Source organism: Neomonachus schauinslandi, chromosome 6 (assembly GCF_002201575.2).
Source record: "Neomonachus schauinslandi chromosome 6, ASM220157v2, whole genome shotgun sequence".
In the NCBI taxonomy this organism is placed as follows: Eukaryota; Metazoa; Chordata; class Mammalia; order Carnivora; family Phocidae; genus Neomonachus; species Neomonachus schauinslandi.
The window spans coordinates 81,009,182-81,032,193 of record NC_058408.1 but is presented as its reverse complement, the minus strand read 5'-3'; the positions used below and the strand labels follow the sequence as shown (position 1 = coordinate 81,032,193).

The window sequence follows — 23,012 nt, the reverse complement described above, 5'->3', positions numbered from 1 at the left end:
ACTGACTATAAAAGTAGTTTCCTGGTTGCCAACAGAACTCAGCAAATACCTTTCACACCTGACCCCCCACAAACGATTGGCCGTACTCTGGTTGCCCAAACACAGAGCTAGGTAGCTCGTTGAACTTTGCACGCAAGAAGAGTTCCTTTGAGGTGGCTGCAGGTGTATTGGAGTGTGCAGAATTACCGGCAGGGGGGTAATCTCCGGTTTATAGATACAGTGTTTAGCCACCATTTTAAAGGACTCGCAGGATTGCTTGTGGTGATACTGGCAGAAACACACGCCTGGCGTGCGCTGTGTTCCAGGCACTTTGAGATCAGCATTCGGCGTGCATAAGCTCAGGGAGTCCTCCCAGATCCCCAGGAGTAGGTATCCTACCCACTGTACAGACCAGGAGACCGGGGCACAGCTCGCTCTGGCTTGCCCTCTGCAGCCCGTAGGTGGAGAGCCCAGCTTCGGACTGGGCAGTCTGGCCGCAGGCTCCGTCAGATTCAGATGGAGGCTCACCTCGGCACTGATGATCCTGTGACAGGACAGTGGACACTGCCCCCTGGAGTTCAGGACAGCAAGCATCTCCTGCTGATGGGTCAGAGATGGAGCCAGATGGGATGGGAGGCAAGTTTGGTTTGCTGCTCTGCCGCACACCCTAGAATCTCTGTTCTCTCTGCCCTTCCCCGGAGTTATAGGGAAGGGCAGACATGCTCGTGGGCCCTGCTCGGCCTCATCCCAAGTCTCCCTTGGTTGGGAAGCCCAGGGAAGTGTGGAGGCCTAGGAGGGGGCCTTGGTTTTCTCACTTGTGCAATGATTGAGTGATTTCTGTAACTCCTCTGCTTCTAACCTTCCGGAACCGTGTCCTGTGGTGGACCCCCTGACTGGCGGGACCCCCCCCCCCCCCCCCCCCGTCTGCCTTATTTGCCCCTCGGCCCACCTGGCTGTAATCAGTCTTCCATCTGAAGACCGTGAGGAGCTCCGTCTCCCATGATATCGTGTCTTCAGTGGTGACCAGTAGACTAAAATCTGGGCCTCTGACTTCAGAAACACCAAGCCTTAGTGAGGCAGCTGAGATCTGGCTGACCTCTGCAAGGTCCCATGAGACTTGAGTATGGCAGGAGTAGTTTGTTCATTGTTGAGTTTTGACAGATTTTTGACTGGATTTTGCCTTAACTTTTTCTTGTTTATATTGTCTCCCATGTGAGGGCTATCCCGGGCTTTTAAAAACAGAATCATGGATTTTACGGGAAGGGTTACATTTCAGCTGCCAAATGACCATTTAGATCACCCCTGTGGCAAACAAGTTATTAAACTGCTACTGACAAAATAAAATAATACCTGGTTAATGAGTGACTTCCAAAGTCAAATTTCAAAAATCAGTTTCAGTTTTTTGGTCACGTTAACTATACGTTTCTTGCTAGGGGCCCTTTGACTGTAAATTGGTAGCTTCATAAATGGGACAAATCACCGATTTCCATGTAATTCCAAGTCTGGAGTGATACTGGAATTCCAGTGCTTCCAGCCTAGAAGATTCTGGAATTTGAGGAAGCGCTCCCTTCCCCGGGGCCACGGTCTGCAGGACCCCACTCTCCCAGGTGCCATCCTGCTGGGCTCGGTTGTCCCCAGGCCAGAGGCTGGGCAGTGGGCTCCTAAGTCAGGGGGTCATCTTGGAGGTTGAATAGCATAAGCCACCTGACTTTCTCATTCTTACAAACCTGGGCTTTAGGCCAATGGCCCACATTTTTAGGCATCTCCAAATCAACTCCCAGATTTTGAAGCGTCTGTATGAAGATCATTTGACATTTGAGGAGGGGCTGTGGGATGAGGTGAGGCTTGGGCGTGGGTTTATGAGCTCTGAACCCAGGCCGGGTTCTGGGACGAGGCTGGTGTCTTAGACCTGGAATGGGTGCTCCCTTCATGGCTCCCTGTTTTCCAGGGCTCCTCTGTGTGTCAAGTGACAGCTGTCGGAGTGACCATCATCCTGCTTTACACCTCCCGAGCCTGCTACAACCTGTTCATCCTGTCGTTCTCCCAGAGCAAGAACGTCCATTCCTTTGATTACGACTGGTACAACGTATCAGACCAGGTCAGTGGGCACCCTGAGCAGCGACTCTTTGCTTCGCAGCACCCCATGTGACCGAGAGGTATTAGCTCTTCGCTTCTGCTGCTCAGTTGCTGGGTGACCTTGACCATCACTTACCTGTGTGGTATCTGCATCCTCATCTGTCAAATGGGATCATAGTACCTGCCTTGCTCCAGTTCACGTGTTCTGAGAGAACTAGCGTCTAGGTGTACACGTGGACGTGCACACATACTTCTAGTTTCTGGGGCTCTCTTGACAAGCAGTACTTAGAAAGGTTTTAAGTGTTTCCATATAAATGTAAGATGGCTTTATTAAAGGGTGAAATTTGCCAAGGTAAAACAGATTGTATGCAGGTTTCAGAAAATACATAAAGCTGTGGCTTTTATTTATTTATTTATTTTAAGATTTTATTTGTCAGAGAGAGAGAGAGATCACAAGCAGGGGGGAGGGGTAGAGGGAGAAGCAGACTCCCCCGCTGGGCAGGGAGCCGGACCCGGGACTCAATCCCAGGACCCCGTGACCATGACCTGAGCTGAAAGCAGACAGTTCACCCGCTGAGCCACCCAGATGCCCCTAAAACTGTGGCTTTTTTAAAATGGAGCATGGAGACAGCATTTGAGGAAATTGAGACAAAAATGACCAGGGGATGAAGGTGTTGGTAAAAGCTCATTTTACCAATGGTCTCCCTATGATACTCTCTCCCATTTAAGATATTCTAGAAACTCATGAATTATCAATTACAAAGCAGTGAACAAAGGTAGTGACATATCATCTGGCATGCTTGTTCCCAAAAGCTGAAAATAAAAAAGAATGAGAATGAGGTGACATTCTCTCAGCTGAGAAACAGCGATTCTCTGTCACGCTGGACCGAGTGCCGGGGGACAAACACGCACGGGCTGCCCCCCTGCCCACAGCAGTTTCTGTCCCCTGAGGAAAACAGACACACAAGTAAGCCATTACAATAAACAGAACTTCTGTTTTATGATAGGCGTCTACTGGATTGAATTGCAGAAAGCTCCTTAACTTTTCCTGGAAAAATGCTGAATGCTCAACTATATACAAACACACTTCTAAAATCCCAGCAGTGATCACACCCTGGACCGGAGTCACACTCTAGAAGAAGGCATTAAATGACCCCGATAAACATGTGAGGACAAGGCGAAATTCAGAAGGGGCACGGGGAAGGTGTTAGAGTTAGGAAGGATTAAAACCACCACCACCACCACCACCCAAACCGATCCCACCCATACAGGATGGGAGAAATTCGGGCAAGGCACTGCCGAAGGTGGTGTGCCCTGTTTTGAGAAAATCAAATATATAAAAATCAAAACTTGAAACAATAAATTAGAGACTTATTCATAAGACCCAAAGGATTTCATTGCAGTAAAATACCCATCACAGCTACTGTCGTAACCACTTTCAAGCGTACGGTCCTCTTGCTGGGCATCCGTCACTGCCGGCCGTCTCCAGAACGTGCTCATCTTCCCAAACTGAAACTCCTCCGTACCCATCAAACGAGAGGTTAGGTTTTAACAAAATAATTATTTCAGTGTTTCTTTCAGCTGAGGGCTATATTATAATGATAACACATTTAAAATAACACAATTTTTAAAATTTTGTTTTTAGCGGGGGGATATTTATTTATGACTATCTAGACCTGTGTGTTGCAACCAAAATAACCTAGGAGCAAACCTAACAGGCGGCCACGAGCAGCACGTTGTCTGTGTAGAAGCAAAGAAGGACAGCGTGCTGCTGGGCTGAGTTAGAGATGGGGTGCGAGGTGCGGAGTTGGGGAGGCGGCATCCTGGAGCAGCCTGATCAGCTCTGGCTACTGCCCTGCAAACACGATGCCCTAGAGAAGGCAGAAGGACTCCGTTGAGGTGATCGGCCCTTCATGGCTTCGTTTTTGGTGCACTTTGTTCGAAATGCTGCCCTTTGTGGGAGAGCTGCCCAGACGTGACTGTGCACCTGCGCCCTGAGCCCCGGGCCCTGCAGGAGGGGGACAGACGACACACAAGGCCCATTCAGCCATCCCACTGGTCCAGACAAACATCCTGGGCTCCGAACAGCTTTTTTTCCAGACGATCTCGCCTGCAACAAGCTTTAAAGGATAAAGAATAGGATGTGGAGAATGGGAAGAGAAGTTTAAAAATTGATGTGTTTATCCCAGGGATGAGACAGAGGGTCACGGTTGTATGCTCTTCTCAAAAATTTGGGAGGGAGTGACCTAACATCTCCTTTATTTGATTGTTGAAGGAAAGAAAATCAAATTTGAGAGACTTAACTTGGATATAAGGAAGGTTTTGGAGGGTGAAGTAATAAACATCAGAGATTGGCAGTTCCTGTCTTTGACTGTTTTGAAGATGAGAATTATCTGCCCTGTGTGGCTGGAATAACTCCCCTCCTGAGGTCCTGACCATGAGTATTACCTGATTTCAACATGCATGTTGTAGGGGAGAGGAATCACACCGTATTAGAATTAGTCTCTGCGCATGTTAGGAAGAATCACAGCAAAACTTCTTCCCTCCACTCTCAGCCTGCTGACTCCAGGTCCTCCCCTTGCTTCTCAACAGGCGGATCTGAAGAATCAGCTGGGAGATGCTGGATACGTGGTATTTGGAGTGGTCCTTTTTGTGTGGGAGCTCTTACCCACCACCTTAGTCGTTTACTTCTTCCGAGTTAGAAACCCTACGAAGGACCTTGTAAGTAAACCATCTTCTTCTTCTTCTTTTTTTTTTTTAAAGATTTTATTTACTTGACAGAGACACAGCGAGAGAGGGAACACAAGCAGGGGGAGCGGGAGAGGGAGAAGCAGGCTTCCCGCGGAGCAGGGAGCCCGATGCGGGGCTCGATTCCAGGACCCTGGGACCATGACCCGAGCCGAAGGCAGACGCTTAATGACTGAGCCACCCAGGCGCCCAGTAAACCATCTTCTAGTTGCAGAAAATATCTCCTGCTTCTAATCACAAAGCGTGCAATCTGGTTTTCTCCTTAGATTTTTCAGGAGCGTGCCTCTTCCATCCTGTTGTGATGTAAAAAGTTCCCTTGTCTGTCCGAGATGGTCTTTTGCCTTAACTCTTTTTGAGGGAAATTCATTTTTTCAGCTTAGCTTTTCCAGAAGAAATGAAAGTTGCATCTCAAGGCCTGGAGATGGTGATTATTTTTCCTAATGCAACAACAGTCTCCCTGGTATCTGAGCCTTGACTTGGGGTGAACTAAATATATAAGCTTTTATTTTAGCAAAGGAAAATAGAAAATTGTACTCGAGTTCTTCATCCCTGTGTTATGCTAGATGGTGAGTTGGGAACTCAGTGATACGGAAATAAAAACATCATGAGGGATGCTAACCCCACTCCCCTGGTTCGGTCCTGTGTCTGCTCAGCCAGCTTTGCATAAATGTGTCTATGAGGACAGGACAGAAAATGCACAACTTGCGAGAGTGAGGAAACTCCTGGGAGCTTCTGCTCCATAAATTATTCCAGCCACACTAACGAGTGGTAGCATTTTGAGTCACTGACCTATGAAACCCACGGAAAAGTGTAGTGAATGGTTTTTGGCCAATGCGAGACAAGTGTGGGTGGGCGGGAAGGAAAGCGGATATAGTCACCAACCCCTTGTGTTCTACTGTTTCTTTTTCTTTTCTTTTCTTTTTTTTTTCTTTGAAGATTTATTTGAGAGAGAGAATGCTAGCGGCAGGGAGGTGCAGAGGGAGAGAGAGAATCTCAAGCACACCCCCCCGCTGAGTGTGGAGCCCCATGACCCTGAGATCACGACCTGAGCCGATATCAAGAGTCGGCCACGTAACTGACTGAGCCATCCAGGCGCCCCTACCCTGTTTTTTTCTTACTCAGCTCTGGATAGTCACCGATGAGCCAGAAACAGGGAAAAAAAGCGAGCCTGGCCTGGGGCGGGTGGGGCAGCGCAGCCTGACTGGGGCCCTTGCAGAGAAGGCAACGGGTAGCGTTTTCTAGACCTCGGGATCTGTTTCCTCCCCTTCCATTATTTTTAGCTGCAGGACCGTGGCCCTGCACTTCATCTGACCTTTACTTGCTTTGGGAACGGCTGGAGGCGTCTGTAAAGTCAGATCCTAAACACTTCAGGCTCCCTGGCGCAGAAATGGGACAGGTAGGCAGTGGATTCTAGGCCGAGAGACCAGTTGCCTTGTTTTCCTTCCTTCCCTGAAGTTTTTTGGGCACCTTGCTAGCCTAGGGGATTGTGAGGGGTCGCTAAAGCAGACTCCCGGAGCTCGTGGAGGCCTCCCCCAGGCTCTGCGTGTACCTTTTCATCAGCTCGAGTTTCAGAGGCTTCAGAACTGGGCTCCCGAAACCCAAGGCAGCCTGAAGGAGAGTAGATTTCCGACTTTTAACGAGAGGAAGGCTAATGTGATACTGTTCAAAGTACGGTTTTACTAAGTGAATACAGACTAATGTGTACTCTCAGATCTCATTATCCAGGGACACCCGTCCTCAGCACACTCTGTGAGGATGGAGTTACTTAGTTACTGTGCTTGACTAGGTCTGCTATTCGGAGTATTATTTAGAGCCGTGATTCTTAACATTTTGGTCTCAGGATACTTTACACTGATTAATTTTTTATACTGAGCTATAATTGACATACTAATTTCAGGGGTACAACGTAGTGCTTGGGTATCTGTAGATGGTACAAAATGACCCTGGTAAGTCTGCTTGCCATCCATCACTACACAGGTGCGATGTTTTCCTTGTGGTAACTTCCAAGGTCCACTCTGACTACCTTGAAATATGCAGCACACTGTTACGAACTAGTCAGTGTGCCGTATGTGACATCCCCAGGACTTAGTCGTTTTATAACTGGAAACTTGTATCCTTTGACCCCTTGCACCCATTTCACCCACTCCCCATCCTGCACCTCAGGCATCCACCCATCTGTTCTCTATACCCATGCTGGGGTTTTCTCTGTTTGCTCTTAGATTCCACATAAGCGAGATCATACAGTATTTATCTTGTTCTGTCTGACTTATTTCATTTCACATAATGTCTTCAAGGTTTATCCATGTGGTTGCAAAGGGCAGGATTTGGGTGGGGATTTTTTTGGTCGTCGAGTAATATTCCATTATAGATATATTTTCTCTATCCTTTCATCCATCTGTGAGCTTTTAGGTTGTTTCCATGTCTTGGCTCTTGTAAATAATGCTGCAGTGAACATGAGGGTGCAGGTATCTTGTCAAATTAATGCTTTCATTTTCTTCAGAGAAATATGCAGAGGTGGAATTGCTGGGTCGTAGGGTAGTTCTATTTTTACTTTTTTGAGGAACTCCCATACTGTTTTCCACAGTGGCTGCACCCATTTATGTTCCCACCAGCAGTGAGTGAACGAGGATTCCCTTTTCTGCACATCCTTGCCAATACTTGTTGTTTCCTGTCTTTTTGACTTTAGCCGTTCTGACAGGTGTGAGGTGATAGCTCATTGTGGTTTTAATTTGTATTTCCCTGATGATGAGTGATGTTGAGCATCTTTTCATGTACCTGTTGGCCGTCTGTAGGTCTTTGGGAAAATGTCTGTTCAGGTCCTTTGCCTGTTTTTTAATTGGATTATATTTTGCTGTCAAGTTGTAGGAGTTCTTCATATGTTTTGGGTATTGACCCTTTATCAGATATATGATTTGCAAACATCTCCTATTCAGTTGGTTGCCTTTTCATTTTGTTTGTGGTTTCCTTTGCTGTGTGGAAACTTTTTCATTTGATGTGGCTTCACTTGGCTTACCACCTGTGTTTTCTTTTAGGGGTTTTATGGTTTCAGTTCTTACATTCAAGTATTTAATCCATGTTGAGTTAATTTTTGTGTGTGCTGTAAGATAGTGGTCCGATTTCATTCTTTTCCATATGGCTGTCCAGTTTTCCCAACACTGTTTATTGAAAAGACTGTCATTTTCCCCATTATGTATTCATGGCTCCTTTGTTGTAAAGTACTTGACCGTGTAAGTGTGGGTTTCTTTCTGGGCGCTCTGTTCTGCTCCATTGATCTGTGTGTCTGTTTTTATGCCAGTACCATACTGTTTGGATTACTGTAGCTTTGTAATATCATTTGAAAGCAGGGAGCATGATGCCTCCAGCTTTGTTCTTCTTTTTCAAGATTCTTTGACTCTTCGGGGTTACACTGATAAATTATTGAGGACCTGCAAAAGCTCTTATTTGGAGGTGTGTGTGTGTGTGTCTAAAATTGTAAAAAATATTAATTCACTATAAACAAGCCCATTACATGTTACCATAATTTTTTTTTATGAGAAAAGAACATTTTCCAAAACAAAATAGGAGAGTAGGATTGTTTCAAAATTTTCAGATTTTTTGTATCTGGTTTAATAGAAGACAGCTGGGTTCCATCTGCTTCTGCATTCAATCTGTTGTGATACGTTGTTTTGGTTGAGTATGTAAAGAAAACCCAGCCTCACAGAAATAGATATTTGCAGTAAAGTGCAGTAATTTAATACCCTTTAACATAATTGTGGATATTTTTCTTTGATATGCATCAAAAGTGAACAAGTTGTGGTTTCTTAAAAGTCAGTTGCAATATGGAATCTAAAACCATACCAATAAACTCCTCAGATTGTCAAACATTAATATCCATCAGTTTATCTTGCACTTTGAATATATATCTTTTACCCACGCACACCTTTTATATTGGTCACTTGGAAAATATTGGTTTACTGAGTTATGCAGATCTTCCGAATGCTAAACTTCACTTATTAAATATCACCACTGATCATTTCAGGAAAATCTTTTAAGTACTGGGATGCCATCAAGCTCATGGTGGGAGAATACCAGTTTTCCAAAGCTTTCATTTTTGCTTAAAAGCTCAGATTTGGGGCGCCTGGGTGGCTCAGTTGGTTAAGCGACTGCCTTCGGCTCAGGTCATGATCCTGGAGTCCCAGGATCGAGTCCCGCATCGGGCTCCCTGCTCAGCGGGGAGTCTGCTTCTCCCTCTGACCCTCTTCCCTCTCATGCTCTCTGTCTCTCATTCTCTCTCTCAAATAAATAAATAAAATCTTTAAAAAAAAAAAAACTCAGATTTGATCAGTGATAAATACCGTCCACCCGTCTGACAGTTCAATTACTTTCAAGACAAGGCTGCCAAACACCCATGTCCGAAAAAGCATGGTTTGTCTGAGTTGTGAAGTTGCATGAGAAAAGGTAGCTACAACTCAAACAGCTGTACGGGGTCTCTCCCTGAAAACCACTTTTCTCACAACAGACGTGCTGTATGCTTGCTTCTCATTTTGTCACCTAACATATTAAAAAGACAAGGACTGAGATTTAATAAAACTAATAACTTGGATTGCTTTGTCACAGGCATTCTTTTTTTTTTGAGATTTATTTATTTTTGTGAGAGAGCAAGCGAGAGTAAGCAGGTGGTAGGCAGGGGCAGAGGGGGAACGAGAGTCCAAGCAGACTCCCCGCTGAGCATGGAGCCCGATGCGGGGCTGGATCTCTCGACCCTGAGATCACGACCTGAGCCGAAACCAAGTCAGGTGCTTAACTGATGGCACCACCCGGGCGCCCCTGTCCGAGGGCAGACGCTTAACCGACTGAGCCACCCAGGCGCCCCTAAGTGAAATGGTTTTTCTAACTGACTGCGTAGTGGTGGTGACCACGGTGGTGGCCGGGCGGCTGGTGCCACTGTTTGATCATGTGCCCGAGCAACAGGCTTTCGCGACATTCGTGCTGGTGTTGAGACCGTGGAAAAGGCAAGTCACGTCTTAATACCCTAATCGCTAATCGTGAAAATAGTTAAACCTTGAAGATGCCTGAAAAGATCTCAGGGACCACACTGAGGATAAGTGCTCATCTACAACAACAGAGTGGTGAATTAAAATGATTCTTCATGCCCTTAACAATCTTTCCTCCTAATTTACAAGGAAGTGACTTCAGCGGGAGGGGTGCATAATCCTAAATAGAAAAACATTTTCCCGTTTCTACTCATGAAGGAACTCTCATTAGCAGGGAATGTGGGTGTCAGATTTGGCTTGGGGAAGTGCCAGTGTTCGTAAACTAGCCTTAGGCCGTCTGCACCTGCAGAATTTGGTAAAATCAGCCAAGCATTGTAGAGTGCTTCCATGTGCTAGGCACTTTAAATATATTCTGTTCTTTAATCCTCACACTCAGCCTCTGAGATAGAAACTATTATCACGCTTAGATGAGCAAACAGGCTCCAGATCATGTGGCCTGGCGGAGACAGGGCTGGGATCAAACCCAGGCAGTCTGGCTCCCAAGTCCATAATGTTAATTACGGTGCTGTGCTGTGGCTTTCTTTGGCATAAGGCTTGGAGAAACTAAATTGCTACTTTGTATGACTCAGTAATAATCTTATTGCTATCTGTAATTCCTATAATTGCTTGGAGGAAAAAAAACAGTCTAATATTTCTTAGCGTGGGTGTTGGGGGAGCGGAATTTATAACCCAACTCCTATTCATTGACTTTAAAAAAAAGCACATTGCAGGTGGGGAATTTCTTTAAACTGTTATCTACCATTTGGATCCATAATTCGGTCGGTGTAAATAAGCCTCCCCACCCAGCAGCACTCGGCCATGTAACTGTATTCAAAGTGCGGCTCTCTGCCATCCACATCGGAGTCCTGAGGGTACTTGGGGTAGCTTCTGGGAATCCACGTTTTAAATACGAAGCACCCCAGGTGATTTGAATGCACTGTGAAGTTTGAGAATCTCCATGTTTTTTGTTGTTGTTGCTTGAACGGCTTTATTGGGATAGAATTCCCATATCATGCAATTCAGCCGTGTCACATGTACAGTTCAGTGGTTTGGGGTGTATTCAGATATGTACAAGCATCACCCCAGTTTTGAGAACATTTTTTGTCACCTCAAAAAGAAACCCATACCCATTAGCTATCACTTCCCCTCCCCCGGCCCCTAAGCTACTATTCGTCGGTGTCTGTAGGTTTCCCTACACTGCAGTTCCACAGGAGTGGGACTTTACAGTGTCTGGTTTTCGTGACTGGCTTCTTTCACTTAACGTAAGGTTTTCAGGGTTCATCCATATTGTAGTATGTATAAGTACTTTATTCCTTTTTGTGGCTGAATCGTATTTCATTGTATGGATATGTCCCATCTTGTTTCCATTTCTTAGCTCTTAGGAACGGTGCTGCTATAAACATCAGTGTGTAGGTTTCTGTGTGAGCATGTCTTCAGAGGCGCCTGGGTGGCTCAGTCGGTTAAGCATCGGCCTCTTGGTTTAGGCTCAGGTCATGATCTCAGGGTCCTGGGATCGAGCCCTGCATCGGGCTCCCTGCTCAGCATAGAGTCTGCTTGAGAGTCTCGCTCCCTCTCCTTCTGCCCCTCCCCCCTCCACAAGCATGCGCGCGTGCCCACGCGCGCTCTCTCTCAAATCAATAAATCTTTAAAAAAAAGTCTTCATTTCTCTTTGGTACATATCTAGGAGAGCAGTTGCTAAGTCATATGGTAATTCTGTGTTGAACTTTTTTTAAAATTCTAATGTAGTTAACATATAGTGCTGTATTAGTTTCAAGTGTACAATATAGTGATTCAGCACTTCCATGTATTTCTCAGTGCTCATCAGGGTAAGTGTACTCCCAATTCTCTTCACCCACCTCCCCCATCCTCCCACCCACCTCCCCTCTGGTGACCCTCTGTTCTCTATAATTGAGTCTGTTTTTTGGGTTGTCATTCTTTTTTTTTTTCTTTTTTCTTTTTTTTGCTTTGCTCATTTGTTTTGTTTCTTAAATTCTGCATGTGTGAAATCACATGGTATTTGTCTTTCTCGGACTTATTTCACTTAGGATTATACTCTCTAGCTCCATCCATGTCATTGCAAATGGCAAGATTTCATTCTGTTTTATGGCTGTGTAGTATTCCATTGTGTATGTATACTATATCTTCTTTATCCAGTTCATCCATCATTGGACACTTGGGCTGCTTCCATAGTTTGTCTGTTGTAGATAACGCTGCTATAAACATAGGGGTGCATGTATCCCTTCAGATTAGTGTTTTTGTATTATTTTGGTAAATATCCAGTAGTGCAATTACTGGATTTGTAGAGTACTTCTGTTTTTATTTTTTTGAGGAAACTCCATACTGTTTTCCGCAGTGGCTGCACCAGTTTGCATTCCCATCAACAGTGCATGAGGGTTCCTTTTTCTCCACATCCTTATCAACACTGGTTTCTTGTGTTGTTGATTTTAGACATTTGGACAGGTGTGAGGTGATAGCTCATTGTGTCTTTGATTTGCATTTCCCTGATGATGAGTGATGTTGAGCATCTTTTCATGTGTCTGTTGGCCATCTGGATGTCTTCTTTAGAGAAATGTCTATTCCTGTTTTCTGCCCATTTTTTAATTGGATTATTTGTTTTTTGGGGTGTTGAGTTGTAAAAATTCTTTATATGTTTCGGATAGTAACCCTTTATCGGATGTGTCGTTGGTGAATATCTTCTCCCAATCAGTAAGTTGTCTTTTAATTTTGTTGACTCCTTTGCTGTTCAGAAGCTTTTTATTTTGATGAAGTCCCAATGGTTTATTTTTGCTTTTCTTTCCCCTGCCAAAGAAGACCTAGCTAGAAAAACATTGCTATGGCCAGTGTCAGAGAAATTACTGCCTGTGCTGTCTTCAAGGATTTTTATGGTTTCAGGTCTCACATTTAGGTCTTTAATCCATTTTGAGCTTATTTTGTGTGTGGTGTAAGAAAGTGGTCCAGTTTTCCTGTTATCATTTGTTTTTGTTTGTTTGTTTTAAAGATTTTATTTATTTATTTGACAGAGAGAGATAGAGCAGGAACACAAGCAGGGGGATTTGGAGAGGGAGAAGCAGGCTTCCCACTGAGCAGGGAACCCGATGCGGGGCTTGATCCCAGGACCCCGGGATCATGACCTGAGCCGAAGGCAGACGCTTAATGGCTGAGCCACCCAGGTGCCCGCACCCCTGATACCATTTGTTGAAGAGACTTTTTCTTATTGCATATTCTTGCCTTTGTTGGAGATTAATTGACCATATAATTGTGGGTTTATTTCTGGATTTTCTGTTCTGTTCCATTGGTCTATTTTTTTTTTTGAGAGAGAAGAGAGCAAGACACATGAGCAGGGGAGGAGCAGTGAGGGAGGGAGAGGAAGGGGGAAAGAATCTAAAGCAGACTCCACACTGAGTGCAGAGCTTAATGCGGGGCTCGATCTCACAACCCTGAGATCATGACCTGAGCTGAAACCAAGAGTCGGATGCTTAACCAACTGAGCCACCCAGGCGCCCCAATCTATGTATTTTGTGCCAGTACCCTAGTTTTGATTACTGCAGCTTTGTAATAGAACTTGAAGTCTGAAATTGTGATACCTACAGTTTTTCTTTTTCAAGATTGCATTGACTATTTGGGGTCATTTGTGGTTCCATACAAATTTTAGGATTGTTTGTATTCTTGGCTACAGACTTTTACCTTTTAGCACTTTGAATATATCATGCCACTCCCTTCTGGTTCGCAAAGTTTGTGCTGAAAAAGCCAGCTGATAGCCTTTTGGGGTTTCCCTTGTATGTAACGATCTTTTTTCTCTTACTGCTTTTAACATTTTTTATCACTATTTTTTGCCACTTTAATTACTGTGTGTCGTGGTGTGGACCTCCTTGGGTTGATTTTTTGAGGGATCTCTATGCCTCCTGGATCTGGATATCTGTTTCTTTCCTCAGAGTAGGGAGGCTTCAGCTATTATTTCTTCAAATAAGTTTTCTGCTCCCTTTTCTCTTTCTTCTTCTTCTGGGATCCCTAAAGTGCAACGGTTATTATGCTTGATGGAGTCACTGAGCTTCAAAGTCTATTCTCATTTAGCATAATTTTTCTCACCTGCTCAGATTGCTTTCCATTACTCTGCTTCCTCTAGCCTGCTACGTATTACATCTAGTGCGTTTTAAATTTCATTTATTATTTCTGACTGGTTCTTTTTTATCTCTGTGTTAAGGGTCTCACTGATGTCCTCTACTCTTTTCTCAAGTCCAGTGAGTATCTTTATGATCATTACTTTAAATTCTCTATCAGTCATATTATATTTGTTTCACTTAGGTCTTTTGTTGTGGTTTTGTCTTGGTCTTTCATTTGGGACATACTCCTCTGCTCATTTTGTCTAGTCCTCTGTGTCTGTTTCTGTTAGGTTAGTCAGCTAACTATCCAGCTCTTGAAAGTAGTAGGTGGGTGCGCACTTCTAACAAGGTGGCACTGTCCTTTTACAGAGGGGTGGTGCCCCCACTGCCCAGTCCTGGGCCAGCCCGGACTGCTCCACGAAGTGTGTGAGTGGGATGTGTGGTGCCCGCACGTTCTGCATGCCAGTCCTCTTGCACAGGACACACAGCCTCGAGGAGACAGGCTGGCCAGGGCCACTCTGCAATGCGCAGGCAGGGCATGCGGTCTTAACAGGGAATGAGCATCCTCCACAGGGGGAGACCCGCTGCTGCTGCCAGGACCGAGGCCCTGCAAAACACACAGTAGGGTCACACCACGTTGGCAAGGTTGTAAAGGCCTTCTGGGGAGGGGACCCGCAGCACCAGGACTGAGGCAGGCCCGGCTGCAGGGGGCAGGCCGCGGTGGAAGCAAGTTATGTAAGAATGCTGGCCCCCTCCTGGTTCTGCTGGGGGTGCTGGCCGGGGGAGCTCCTTTGTTCCTGGAGGAGTTTCCCAGGGAAATCTGTCCCTCTGGTCCGGGGTCTGAGATTAGTAAATAACTCTCTCCCATCTGCCGCAGGCATCTTTCAAACTGCCCTTCCGGGCTGCACCTTTGCAGGCAGTTTGTTGGGCTGTCTCTCTGAGACCCGGTTTCCTCTCCCTCTCCAGCCTCTCCGGGAACTGAGCCTGCTGATATTTAAAGTTCCAGGCTTTAAGTTCCAGCTGGTTGTAACAGAACTCGGGAAATTTGGCCCAGCCGGTTTTTGGAGGCCCCTGGGAGTGAGGATCTGTTTATCTCCACCCTCAGCATGCAGACGGCCACCGCCCCTTACCTCCCAACCACGTCTCCACTCTTCCTGCCCTCACTCGTGGGTCCAGTTCTCTACATGTACTTGTGGAGTTGGTCCTGCCAGTCTTCAGGCCCTTTTCTGGGATGTGTTATCCAGTTGTATCAGTGCAATGAGGTGCGCTTAGGGTCCTCCTACTCTGCCATCTTCCCGGAAGTGGAGGTTACACTTTTAAAAACAAACCTGCCCGACTGTTGCCCGCAGTGGGTGTGCCATTTTAAGCTCGCGCTAGGAGGGCAGGAGGGTTCTGGGTCCTCCACATCTTCCCCAGCACTTGTTATGGACATTTTGATTCTAGATGTCCTGGATGGGTGTGCCTGTTGCCCTGGTCACGAATGATGCCAAGCATCTTCCCATGTGTTATTGGACATTTATATCTTTTCCTGGGAGAAATGTCTCTCCAGATCTTTGCCCATTTTTAAATTGAGTTGTCTTTTTATTGTTTTAAGAGTTCTTTATGTTATGTATTTTAGATCTAAGTCCCTTGTCAGATAAAGTGATTTTGCAAATATTTTTTCCCTTTTTGTGGCTGTGTTCACTCTCTTGATGGTATCTTTTGAAGTTTTAAGTTTTGATGAATTTTATGTTCTTTTGTTGCTCATGCTTTTGGTATCATATTTAAGAATCCTTTGCCAAATCCTGGGTCAGGATCTGTTCCTATATTTTTCTTCTCAGAATTTTATAGTTTTTACTCTTATATTTAGGTCTTTGATCCATTTTGAGTTACTTTTTGTATAGGTGTGAGGTTAGGATCCAACTTCATTCTTTTACGTAGACATTCTTGAACTGCTACAAATAAGAAATTTTAAGGCATCCCACCTTATCTAGGTTTTGTTTCCTGTTATTTGACTAGATTAGTCCTAGAAAAGGAGGAATTTACATATAAATACTCATGAGATGGCAGGCAACTGTGTTTCCTACTCTTGTTTAACTTTAAAATAGACCACTGATGATAGGTACAAGGATGTCAAATAAATTCTGGATCTTACGCCAGTTTTGGTTTGCCATATAATACAGTTCTGATCTTCTGCTTACTTTTGAAACAAGTCATTTGAAATTTTTTGAATGGTGAACTCTGCTTTAGGACAGAAACAGGAGGAAATTATTATAGAAGCAGGATATGGAAACTGGATACAAACCCTCTCAAAATTATTTGATTATCATGATTATTGTAGCTTGTAAATATCCACATTACTATACAGCTTTATGTCTAATTTGGTTAATTTGGGCACTGTCTAGTGTTTTAGTAAGGGATTAAAACAAGATAAATTCATTGCTGCAAAGAGAACTCTGAAAGATTTTGTCCATACTGAGAAAAAGTTAAATATAAAAGCAACTAAAATGAACACTGTAGTTGAACAGGTACATCCTCCTTTCAGATGAGTATAGCATCTTCAGTCTCCAACAAGAGAGATCTTGTTTATCTTTGTCTAGAGTATACTGAACAATTAACTGTCTTTGTAGACCAGCCCTGGAATGGTCCCCAGCCATGGATTCAGTCCCAGATCTTACTTCTTTGACAACCCTCGAAGATATGATAGTGATGATGACCTTGCCTGGAACATTGCCCCTCAGGGACTTCAGGGAAGGTAAGACCCTAGTTCATGGTAGAAGGCACTGTTAGGAGGCTGAGGACTGCACCAGTGAAATCGATTCAATCCAAGAGAAAATGCTTCCATAAAAACCCTGGAGTCGGACAGAGTGTGAGGCACATAGGAAACGGAGGAGAAGCCCCTGATGATGAGAGACAAAGTGCCACCAGAGTAGAGCCCCACGCCCAGGATTCTGCTTCCTTACCGGTGTGGCAGACAGGAGGGGTGGGAGCTCCGGGGGTTCCCTTCCCTCTCCTGTGATGCTTCAGCCATCCTCCATGGCCCAGTGATCATCATGTCCCCTCTTCCTGCCGGTGAATCTGGGCCCTCAGGGCCAGCAGGGGGGAGAGAAGCAACAAGGCCGCCCTAGGGCTTACTGAGCCCCCCTCCACTCCGTGCTTGTGCTCCCAGGACCTGGTGCGGGCGGGGCTGTGTTTCTTGGAAGTGAAAGCTTATTGTTGGTAATCCTTTGTACATTTAAAGGCAATCATTAACATTTTAATATAAACTACCCCCCCAGTCCCATCCCAGATGGAATGATAAAAGAGAAGACAGCCTAGCTTTTCTACTCTTTATTATGAACAGTAAATGTCCTTGGAAAATTTTAAAAGAGCTCCGAAAAGAGCCCTTGTTTGGGGACAGGAGAAGGGAGGAGAAGCTGGGAGGATATACTGCTTTCTTGGTGCACGAGGGAGCAGGGCACCAGATAGAATAAGGAAGAGAAGATGCAGCACTCCACAGACCACGCCAGCAGATGTGAGGAACACAGAAGTCTGGAAGCGAGCCAGTAAACACGGACTTCCCGAGGTCCAGAGTTGTTCTGAGCGTCACCCCCACCACTGCTCGCTTACCCAGTGCCCCCACTGCACATCCCTCCAGAGCCCGCGGGAGCAGCCCTGGCCCCTCACCTGCCAAAGGCAGCATGCTGCTGAGCTCCCTCACCCCCTAGGTGGAAGAAGATCCCTTTTCCACTACACACAGGAGGAGAATAATAAAATGTACATTAGGGAGTGCTTACTGTATATTAAGCTACTGTTCTAAGCACTTTATAGGTGTTAACTCACAGAAGCCGAAGCAGGCAGTCACTGATACTACTGACGATATGGATGATAAAGTGGATGCACAGAAGTTATTTGTCCAGATGTACCAGATACAATTTGTTGGCAAAATATTTTGTTACACATAGTGATTGGCTTATGGTTCTAGTAATACTATGCTTCTGGGCTCTGTGGAGTTCAGGTTTGTTTTGTGTGTTTTGTAGAGCGAGCAAGCGTGAGTGGGGGCGAGGAGAGGGACAGGGAGGGAGAATCTTAAGCAGGCTCCACACGCAGAGCCCAGCGCAAGGCTTTATCTCACGACCCTGAGCTCAGGACTTGAGCCGAAATCAAGAGTTGGATGCTTAACCGACCAAGCCACCTAGGCCCCCCGAGTTCAGTAATCTTTGTGCGTGAACTTGTAGCCACTGCACGTGGGCTTCAAGAAGCCACTTTAAAAACTGGGATTGTCTACAGTTTATACAAAATCCCAGTTTTATCCATCTAAAATAGATACGTCATCAATAGAAAGTTTGGTGACTTGAAACATTATACTATCTATCTTTTTCTTTTTAAGTTTTACTCCAGACTACTATGATTGGGGACAACAGACTAACAGCTTCCTGGCACCAGTGGGAACTTTCCAACCAGACTCCGTTTTGGATCCTGACAAACCAAGCCATGGGTAGCATCAGTCAGCGGCTCTATGGAAGATTCCTCAAGTGAAGAGCTTCAAAGAAACTAACTTAATGACAGCTGAATTTTTAAGGCACTTTTCCTTAAGAAATAGGACTTGATTGATTTTTATTTGTTACAGGTTTCTAATGGCTCCATAGGACTAAGCAATAATTTAGATTGAGAAAACCTTATTTTAGTACTAAAAAGTGAGCCTGGCTGCCCATTTCAGTGGGTATAATTTAAACGTTAAAAAGAATTCTGTACTTTTATAAAGATGTATTTTATATAACTTAAATAATAATGCTAAAATATATACTAGGATTTTTTGAGAATGTTATTGCAATATGTTTGTAGTTTGCACGGACTTTTATGCATAATTCACTTTAAAAGTATACAGTACACGGTCTGACGGTTGTTTAAGGCTTTTGGACTTAAGTATTCTTCAGATCCTTACCTCTTCAGATCGTGCAGATGCTGAGCTTCACACCTGGAAGACTCCAAATACAACTGACATCTAGAAAGCCCATTACAACTCCAGTGTTAAAAGTTATAATGTAGCAGAGAATCAGCAGACTATGTACCAGGTAATTGGTTCCTTCCTTCGCGTTCTTTAAGGTCCAGACAGTTGTTAGCTCAAAGAATCTCCTAAATTTCACCAAAAATGTGCTACTCTGATTTTCAGCAGGGCATTAACGTATACACTTCAGTGATAAGTGGATATGTTAAAAACACGGATAGAGCTGACCTACACTGCTAAGCCTCCTCTGCTATATTCAGAAACTTTGCATAGTTTTTCAGCCCAGTGAAATCTAGTATCTGTTACCTCAGTACTTCCCAAGATGGCACCTTTCCCAAATCATGGACCATTCATTACATTCAAGGAACAGAGGAGAGGTTCTCAAAAGGGGATGAATAATAAATGCCCTGGATCCAGAAGACTGTATGGAATCCTCACAGTTTTCCTGTCATTTCTCATCCTATTTAAAATAATGCCTGGTATTTCTAAATAGCTCTGAAGGCAGGCTATTGGAAGCGGCAGCTTTAAGTATCCGGGAGCTCGACTCCTGTCCCTTAGCCATGCAAAGAGGCATGTTCCAGAAAACTGCTTCTCAGTCGTCTTTCACTTCAGTGAAATCAGCTGGTTCTCCAGCCACAGGTGCGATTCTAAAACCTCCAAGATCTATACAGGTAACACTGCCTACGACAGGAAACTCTGTCAGGGAGGTTAAATGCTCTGATTTTCTGTAAAACCGAGAGAAGGTACTGGAGGAAGGACTGTCTCCAGAGAGACAGTATCTGCTCCGCCTAGAGAATCTCACCTCTCGGGATGGGAGGAGGAGCAGCAGATGAAGAGAAAGTTATGTTAAGAAGTTCTGCCTTCATGACGAAACCCATTTCCAAAAGGTCTCTTATTTCCCATTTTGGTCTTCAGAAAGGATTTCTCTCTGGGCACTGATTTCACAGAGATCAAGTCTACTTCTCTTGATGGTAATTAAAATTGCCATCTCAAGTTTTAAATGGCTTGTGATTGGGTTTTTCATTTGTATGGAACGCCTTTATCCTACATAATCACACATAACAAAACAGTGTTCTTGCCTTTCAGCATATGGAAGAATTGGGGTCCCTGTCAGGGAGAATTCTAGACTGAAGCAAAATTTGCACTGATTATTTGGGTTGCCTTAAAATGTTATAAATTATTATTCTACAAAGCTTTAAGAACACCCTACTTGTCATGCTGTCTTCGTTACTAATTCTCTTGGGAGAATTTAAAGGCAGACCCAGCATACACTTAAAACTTTAAATCATGCTTTCAGAAAGTACTTCAATTAGGTCATTCAAGGGTAAGTATATTTTTAAAAATACAGTAATAAAAAAAATCACTAAAATCATCCAATTATTATATTCATGCTGTATCAACACATTATTGTCCTGCTATTACTGACAGGAAAATTGAAATAACCAGCATTAAGTGATAAAAGCCATAATCTATTTTTATGATAAAGCTGCTGTTTGAACTATTTTTTTATTGGAAAGGATAAAAATGTTCTAAGAGCCTATTTTTCTCTTCTTCCCTTTTTAAAAAAGTATTGCTAAAGCACACGTATTGTAAACACATCTAGAATATAAAAAATAGGATTGTATTAAACTGTCTTTCTCTCAAAGTAAATGACCATGTATACCCTGGGAAACATTATAGGTATGGTAGGTATGAAAAGGGACATTAAAATTTCTTTAATTTCCTAGTTGTGTTGTGCTGTTAAGGAGGTACACTAACAAAACTCCTCCTCCTGTGAAATATTAAAGGCTCAAAGAAGGCAAGGAATGGGGATTACCGGTTGTAAAATACCTAAATGTCTTTTTAAGGCAACATGATGAAATTAAAACCCTGGTCATTTGAAAGTTAAAAATGTATGGGGAAGAGGCAGTGTCACTGAAAATTTTGTACTAAGTCTGATTCAACACTAAAGGCTGCATGTGAGTGTTTCTGGGCACCTACTGGAAATAGGCATAAGAGGTGTCTCCTTCTGCAGGTGATTGTCTAAAAATGTCAACTGATTGGTGTAGGTATCTTGCCCTGGCTCGTTCTTCTTTCTACAATTAACCCACTTAACTGAGCCCCTGATTACAACATCCCGAGTATGTTACACATGGAGCTGTGGACTGTTAGGAGTTTTTTGACTCTTATACTCTACACATCAATCATAGTTATGCCAGTTCTTTCTTGGATGTATGGGGCGTGTTGTTAAAACTGTGCTGGTTACCATGTTCAGCGGTGTAAATCAGGCAGGCTGGCTAGTGCATCCCCAACTAGCCTCTCTTCCCAAAATCCAATAGAACTCTGTTAATTCCTTGAACACTTAATTCCTATTAAGAGGAAAGGAATAAGCATTAGTAAATCCCAGAGCATGAAAAGTGCTGAGAGAAAAAGGTTCTCATTTATATTTACATAGTAGATATTACTAGAATTTTTATTTTTTTAGAATCCTTTCTTAATAAAAGTAAACTTACATTAGAATTAGATGGGTCTAAATATTTGAGGCTTTTTTAAGATTTCCAACTGAAGAAACTTTGTTAAAAAAAAATTCACTTTAGAGTACTGTATAAAATCTATACAAGTGTAAGTCTGATCAAAGACATATCTAACATGCCTTTCCATTTTTTGTCCTAGGGGAGAATTTTATTTAAAAAAAGTCCTAACTGTGCATAATGCTTATTAATATTTAAGACTTCTCATGGTCCAGAGGAGCTGCTGGAGAGGATCAGGCTAAAAAGTGGAGTTCTCATCAAAAACTACAAAGTAATCAAAGTGAGGAAACATTTAAAAAGACATGGAGTGGAGTTCAGTGTCTACTGACTGCCTGTTACACGCTAGACACTGGGACACCTAGGTGTTTGCCAGTCCATGGGTCCAGTCTGTAAACTCAGCCACATCCTTCTGTTAACCCTACTCTAGGCCCTTAGTAGGGATATATGGAAAGCCCTTGCACCAATGGGTCAAAATACCTGGAAATACGCTAAAGATGTCCCCGTGCCCCCAACCTAGATATCTGTGCGGCTTCCCCGTACCCGTCGTGCAGCTCTCTGGGCCTGGGCACTGAGGTAGGTTTCTTCAGTGTGGAGTTCTGCCCGGGTCATCAAGTAGGGGATCAAAGTCCTCAGATTCAAATCCAGTGATTCAGTAGCTCCTAATGCTATCTGCCTGGTTCCTCCAAAGCTGGATTTCTTTCATCTATTCCCTGACCTGGGACTGAAACCCATCTTCTACTTTCCCAGAAACTGGTTATACCTTGCCGAGATTAATTCGACTATAGCCTCCAAGCTGGTCTTCCCTTTTGCAATGTACTACTACTACTACTTAGAACATTAGACTCTATCTATCTCCAGAACATATTTCCTGCCTCTGAACTTCAGTGTAGTCAGAACAGGAGATCACATGGCTCCCCCGCCTAGGTTTGTGACCTCTTTCTCTTTAGTCCATATGAGCCTCAAAATCCTTCCCTTTCTCTGAACCTCAATTTCCCATGAATCTTGCTAATCTACAACTGTTCCTCCGGTCCCTTTGCAGTCCCCAAATCATGGTGCTCCTTGAAGGCATTAACTGGGATCTAAAAAGGCATGTTTAGGATAAACAAATGGTCTGCTAGGGCCATTCATTTTGTGTTGCTGAGGATCCTTGACTGTCCCCTTCCTGAATTCACTAGCCCAGAGCCTAGGCTTTAGGTCTGTAGACTTAATACCTATCCAAGGGAGAACACTTACCCATTTAGAGGTATATTCTGTGAAGGAAATCCATAGGGAAAGGGAAATAATGTATCCAGGTGCTGCCTGAAGAATGCAGACTCTGACCCAGGGGTGTTAGCTGGATGATTTTAATCTGTGACAACTTGATGGCACCATCAAGCGGACACGAAGATTCATTCACATTGAGAGCATCGTCTCCATTAGACAGGTTTCTGTGGTAGCTACTCCTCTTCAATTGGTCCATTCTTTCCCTGGGTGAATTCTCACTTCAAACTCGATACAGCCTAGTTAGTTAGGTTCTAGAATTCCTAAGTTGCCTGACGGCAGGGATATCGGGGTTTTGTTCACTGCCATGTTCCCAGCATCTACAACAGTGAATGGTCAAATCCTGTTCTTGTGGTAGACT

At 44.1% G+C, this 23,012-nt stretch overlaps 1 protein-coding gene across 1 annotated transcript in view; it reads left to right on the top strand.

Moving 5' to 3' along the window:
• Positions 1-20,675, top strand: part of GPR137B (G protein-coupled receptor 137B) — a 47,518-nt gene extending 26,843 nt beyond the window's left edge. Inside the window, exons 4-7 of the mRNA XM_044916011.1 lie at positions 1,928-2,077; positions 4,648-4,776; positions 16,525-16,649; positions 18,264-20,675. Coding sequence (XP_044771946.1) covers positions 1,928-2,077; positions 4,648-4,776; positions 16,525-16,649; positions 18,264-18,375 — 516 coding nt within the window. The 3' untranslated portion in view covers positions 18,376-20,675. The remainder of the gene's footprint in view (positions 1-1,927; positions 2,078-4,647; positions 4,777-16,524; positions 16,650-18,263) is intronic.
• The last annotated feature ends 2,337 nt before the right edge of the window (positions 20,676-23,012 follow it).